We start from the raw sequence: 6,460 nt of genomic DNA, 5'->3' as shown, positions 1-6,460 counted from the left end.
ATTTGTAACGCTTGCACAATACATTTTTTCTGCATGCACCTAAGTTCACTTTCCTTTTTTTTTTTTTTTTTAGAAATATCTTTTTCAACAATCATTACTCTTCAATTTCTTAACATGCGTGTAAAATTTACTTTACATTTCTTCGGCTCTATCTTTTTCCTACCTACTATTATCCTCGCAATCTAAATTCTTTCTCAAGATTCCTGTCATTGCTATTCATAATAGAAGAATGAATGTTGGAGAAAAATGAATACGATAATAATGTAAGCGATAACTGATAAGGAGAATGAGAGTTCCACCACCAACGTTTCATTGTGAAGGTAGTGCCAAGCAAGTCAATCATTAATCCATCCATTTTGAAGGTAATTAACAATACTAATTTAAATTACTCATTAACAATGATAGAGTACAACACTTAAGATAGTTATACACTAAACTTTTATTTGCGTCGTAGATGATTAAAAACGGTCATTTTATAGAGTTCAATATACTTTGAATCTTGATGAGTATACAAGTCTCATCTTGGTAGAAAGACAAAATAAAAAAAATTATTACATGGTAATTATTTCCAGTATTAACGGTCAATGGAATTAGTTTTTGTTCCTTCTTTACTTAAAATATATTTTGTTAACTGATTTTTTCTTAAAATTTTTAAATGCTCTGCTTTGCGAATTATTGAAATGCACGAGCAACTGTAAGTAAGGCAATAATTTTTCAACTTATAGGATTTGCACAAAGTTAGTTTTGGTTCCTTTTCTTATTTTAAGTCTTCTGTAACTAATATTTTCTCAATTTAAATGTTATATAAATATTTTGTGATTTTTATTCCTAAACGTGTTTGCCATTTTTGTTACACGTTTGCATTTATCTTTTTCCTCCATTTTTTTGGGTGTTTTGTACTATTTTCCCATTTAACTCATTAATTAAACTAAAAGCGAAACATCTTCTTTGAAAAGGTGCCTATTGAAGAAGCTTAACGGCTATATTCTCAAATTACGACCAATTACGATTGCTATTTATGTTTTCAAAGATCGTATTCTTTTAAAAATTATGGAACCGTTGCAATATTTAATAAAAAAAATTCGTGCCTGATCAATAGGAGCGTTACATGATTGTTGTAATTTAAAGTAGTAAAGTAACAAAATCAATGTGTCACTCTTCCTCTCCTCAATCAATCATGCACTCTTCTTTCAAAAGCTTTTAGGTGATAAATCTTCGGTTAAGAAAGTTCCTTACGATCAATCATCATATACGGATGATAGAATCGGAAAGTAAAGCATACGATATAATTTGTACTCGGTTGTCTTTGAAAATGGAATGGCAAATTCTCTAACACTAAATTACTCTGAACCATTCTTAGTTAGACAAAACTTATATAAGCTTTCTTGATAATATATACCTATACATTTCTATGGACTATTTGCTTTAAATAAATCCATATTATGGACTAACACATTTTTTAACCTAAATGTATATTGTTTATAATAATTTTTTTTGATAGTATTTTAAGTTCGGTATTAGTCTATTGATTTCTTTGTAAACTAACAAATGTCTTTTAGGATCGCGCGAAACGCGAGTAAACTTACTAGTTAATGAATAAAATAAACTCTAAATGTCAGCCAATCACAATGAGTCATGGAATACCTATTAGTCCAAATCTTTAAAAGAAAAAAAAAAAACTATTCTAATAACAAGATACCCTTTAGCTACGTTACGGGCTCAACTTCTTATTTTTCTAAATCTATAAGAAGAAGAAGAGACAGAAAACTTTTCAAATGCTATTTATTGGCTTCAATTTGCTTTTTTATGAAGTCCAACCAGATGCATGTGCGCCTTTTCTTTTTTTAACCTTTTTCCCAATGATAAGCATGTGCACTTGTTACCGACTACAAATTGTACATCTCCCTTTTTCCCCTTTGTGGAATTAAAGAGAAAATGTAGCTTTGGAAAAGTTCCAAAGGCAGACAAATTAAGACCAGTTAATTACTGAGTATTTGTCATACGCTAAGGCCATCGAATCCACACTGCTTGTAGGTGAGAGCCTGTTTCCTTGGGCTGATCACTATTGCGCAATCCACGGATACCTGCTCCAACAACCATTCTCACTACGTTATGTTTCTGATTCAATCATCTACTGTTAAATTAAACGATTAATATACTAATACCAACATAAGATTCATTTTGTTTTCAAGTGAAGGTAACTCGTGATCGTGAAGAGCTGAAAATAGTTCAGATTGGAGTTTTGGGGAAGATTAAAACATGCATTCCTGAAGTGCCACAAGATATAACCATTAATTCGGCAAAAGAAGTTTTCGATTTGTCAATGTCATTAAAAATGCGATGAAGCTTTCACGAGTGAAGCCATGATCATATCCTATGTTTAATGTTTCTACTTGTTTGAAGCATGCACTAAATAGGGAAAGCACCATCACTTGCATTCAATGATATCTCAATAATTAAGCAGTGCAGAAGCTGAATTTAACATGAACCTTGATTTAGGAAGACAAACAGTTCAAGAAAGTGGAAGGGAAAGTTCAGCATCTCAAAAAGTCAGCAAAGGGAACATAGAAATGTTGGAAACGGATAGCTAGTAATATTTTGGTTATAAATGAAACAAAGGAGACAGAGCTTTTTAATGATGAAATATACTGTAAGTTGTTTGTTTCTTGAATAGATATTGCAAACTGAATTAAGGATATAATTATAGCTCAATAAGCAACAAACAGATTACACTTAAGCTCCTAAAAAAAGTGCATGGAAACATGATATAACTAAGGATCGGATAACTATTACCAGCAATTATGCTCGACCACGGTCCAAGACATAAGTTATCATGTAAATTGGCTAAGCAAAATAAACTAAACACTAGACTCAAAAGTAAGAAGTACTGACTAAACTTTTTACTGATAGCGCACGGTTCAAAATTCAGGAAAATTGGCCCAACCCTCTACACTTCTCTACTTAATTATGATTATTATTTTTTTGCGGTAGGATGCGAACCAGTGCCGTGTACTTAACCCACACATCATGACGTTCCGTGCTCCTACCGCTATTAAAAGCCACTAAATGTTGGAGCACTATTCAACAAGAAAGTCCCTTTCAATGAAAGATCCAATCGCAGGAGGTGTAAGCAGTGCACACCACACCTACACAGCACTAGGAGAAAATTTTAGTGCCCTTCAGAAAGTGGCCTATTTTCTCAGAGCAGAGTAAATACTTAGTGAATAGTTTGTTAGGTCATGTGTAGTGGGGAATCCAAAAAACTACGGCAAACCAGCTCAAAAAAGTTTCAGAAATGGCAGAGTACTGTATAACTAGACAACAAAACCTATTACTACTAGACATGACAGGCAAGGTGGTGGCTCCCATTCCTTCAAATTATTGGTTTTTGTTGTAACTTAGAAAGCTAAAGGAGAAAAACATTCCTACACTCGTGGAATCATTCATCCAAATCCACACTCTTTAATTATTAGATTCTCAGTTTCCCCTTCTTTTTTGAGTCCTTTTTCCCACTTTTGCTTCCCCTACTTCTGGACCTAACCAAATCCAGAAGAAACCAGATTGGCTTTTGGTAAATAACACCCTTTTCCTACTACTTTAAGGACGGGCCAACAATATACCATTTTGGCTTGGGCAAATTTAGAATTCATTTCCTACTACTTTAAGGACGATTGGTTCACTATATTGGTTTTTAGCCTCATCATTCTCGTATTCTAGTTGTTTTTTTTAAAGAGATTATCGTACTTAGTGAAAAAATAGAATAACCCAATTTCGAGTGGATACAATCGAGTTCAAGGGAATACTACACGAATACAAGACCTGGAGTTGATTTCAATGTAACGGAACTCTTTGTTTGACATTATACAATCTGGACTAATTTAGTACAAGTCATGTATGGAAGTTTTGTGCCTCTGGGTGCCTAAATAGGCATCTATAGTGAATTAAAAAAAAGGGCAGCTCGGTGCACAAAGTATCATGCGTTCACGCAGGGTCCGGGGTAGGACCATACCCGAGGGGGTGTGATGTAGGCAGCCTATCCTAATGTAAGCATCAATGACTGAATCCACAGCTCGAACCCGTGACCTATAGGTCACACGGAGACAACTTAACCGTTGTTCCAAGGCTCCCTCGTATAGTGTATGCAATAATAGCAGTTATATACCATATTTTATAAATTATCAATCCACATTAATAAAATGCAGCTACTTGTAATTTGTAGATATTCTTTAAGTAGCACAATAGCCTAATTCTTGTTAAAAGTATTGGTGAATAAAAAGTTTAATATATTGCCTAAAATATATTTAGTAAAGGATTTAGTTTTTTATATAAGGTAACTGTTTATATAATTTTTATGATGAGTTTCTAATCTTAATTTTTATCTTCTAATAATGTGAGTAGGCAACCTTTAAAAAAAAAAGAATATGGTAAGAATTAATCATAAATTAACTAATTTTAGGCTAATGATATTTACAACAAACTGCTCTTTTAGTTAACACGGCAATGTAATCAAGCTCACATAGACAGCTTTAAAGTACACTAACATTATTATTATTATTATGCTATCGTGCATATGACTTCAACTTGAATTGGTCCCTAAATTCTTAAAGCTAAGCTAGTACACATTATTGGCACAAGTTAGCAAAGCCCATCAGGGGGACAAGAAGGCGCCGAGAAAGAAAGGCACCTATCGTACACAGAAGCGGATTTAGGATTTGAAGGTGACGAGTGCCATAATTTTCTTTTAATGTACACCTTGTAATGACTAATATAGAGTTTGTTTGGAACGTTTGTTCGATTCATTTTTTTTAGTTTGTTCGGGCAATTTAAGAAGTATTTTTATTTATATATAAAAATTACATCTCTTTCCTAGATTCTACTCGTGAAATTTCACATATTATTTCTTGATAGAGATCACAAATAAAATAATAGAATAGGAAAAAAATATAAAAAAAATAATAAACGACAAATAAAAAATTGAGAGGTAGCCAAAAAGAAAAATAACTGGGACAAGGAAATAAAAACCACAACGAACATGAAAAGTAAGACATGTTTCGGGATAAATTCGAATTTGAATTTTACATGTGAAAAAAACTTTCAAAAAAGTCTACCGGTCACGACACATATGTCTAGTTTGCGATTGGGAGCGACAGAATTAAATATTTAACTTAGTTTAAGAATTTTTTTATATAAATCCATACCACCCTCACCCTAAAGCCACGGAACGTACACGTCAGCACCGACCCCCAATGCTTTGTCTCTCTCGCGTGTGCGCGCGCGCGAGAGAGAGAGACACGAAGCTGATATTCTACACTGCAAATGCGGCGTTTCTCGAGCACAAATATCCTAAAAGTCTAGACAGAGAAAATGCAGAAGGAAAAAAAAACACAGCAATCTTAGAGAGAGAAATTAAAGCGCTAACCTGCACACCGGGTGAAGTAAGCCCAAGGATCCGAATCTTAGCTCCGACATCACCCAAAATCCGAAGCTCGACCCGGTCATTCAACGCCGCATCACGGATCAAATCAGCTGCATCGGCCTGGAGCAAGTTGACCCGATCCACGACGATCGTAGTTTCGACCCGCCGAACACTGTGCGCGGGTTGATAAAACCCGGGAACAATTCCCCTTCCAAGTGGAATCCCGCGGTACATGACAGTAAACCTGGACTCGTCGTACTTGATTCCCACCTTATTATCATTGACAGCGGTGAAGACCATGTGGATATTGAGAGAAACAGCAGCAGAAGATGCTGCGGCACTAGCAATAGCGGAGTTGGGAGTGATACCCACGTACTGAACGCCCACTTGCTGAAGGTCGAATTGGGGTTTCTTGGGCTTCAAGGCGAGGACGATAACTAGAATGACTGCGAGAATGAGGAGAAGTAAGAAGGAGAAAAGAAGGAAGAGACAACAGCAGCAGCCTTTAAAAGAAGCTTTTGAGGATGAAGAAGAAGGAGGTGGGTAGTAATGAGGGTGACTTTGAAGTGGTACTGGATCATGTGAGTTATGATTATGGTTGGTGCCATTCACGGTCTGAGTCATATTTTTTTCTGCGCCAAGCAGTTGCAAGAGGAGGTGGAGAAGCAGGAATTTAGAGGAGGAGTAATTGGTAAAAGGGAAGTGCTACTTCTCACTCCTCGTCTCTCTCGCTTTGTCACTATTGTTTTACGACTTTGCTTTGCTTTAGGACTTAGGAGAGAGAGAGAGAGAGAGGGGAGAAGGCCGAGATAGAGACAGTGTGTAGTGTGACTTTTGCGTATGTGGTTTGCTTGGAATTTTAAAAAGGTCGCTTCAAAGTGGAGTAAACTTTGACATGGCATTATTGCCATTGTTGTGTTTTTTCTTTCAATTTCCTTTAACACTTCCACTGCTACTAATAGCAGTAGGCCCAGCTAATAATAGCATTTAGTTCTAAAATTTTTGTAGTTATGATCATCCCACATCTTTGAAGTTAAATTAGTT

The 6,460-nt window shown here is 35.3% G+C and overlaps 1 protein-coding gene across 1 annotated transcript; it reads right to left on the bottom strand.

Moving 5' to 3' along the window:
* Nucleotides 1-1,768: 1,768 nt before the first annotated feature.
* On the bottom strand, nucleotides 1,769-6,178 carry LOC107792296 (NDR1/HIN1-like protein 13). Its single transcript, XM_016614495.2, has 2 exons — nucleotides 5,420-6,178; nucleotides 1,769-2,084 (listed from the first exon to the last, which is right to left on the bottom strand). Exons 1-2 carry the CDS (start codon nucleotides 6,038-6,040, stop codon nucleotides 1,998-2,000), a joined length of 708 nt encoding a protein of 235 aa, XP_016469981.1. The 5' UTR covers nucleotides 6,041-6,178; the 3' UTR covers nucleotides 1,769-1,997.
* Between the last annotated feature and the right edge of the window lie 282 nt (nucleotides 6,179-6,460).

This window comes from Nicotiana tabacum, chromosome 2 (genome assembly GCF_000715075.1).
Source record: "Nicotiana tabacum cultivar K326 chromosome 2, ASM71507v2, whole genome shotgun sequence".
In the NCBI taxonomy this organism is placed as follows: domain Eukaryota; kingdom Viridiplantae; phylum Streptophyta; class Magnoliopsida; order Solanales; family Solanaceae; genus Nicotiana; species Nicotiana tabacum.
This window is presented reverse-complemented; position numbering and strand designations above follow the sequence as displayed.

Excerpts from the sequence above, each read along its gene's own strand:
- LOC107792296 (XM_016614495.2), bottom strand. The coding sequence starts at position 6,040 with ATGACTCAGACCGTGAATGGCACCAACCATAATCATAACTCACATGAT. Across the intron at positions 2,085-5,419 it reads TTACTTCACCCGGTGTGCAG|GTATCCGTGGATTGCGCAAT; the intron begins GTTAGCGCTTTA and ends TTGTTGGAGCAG.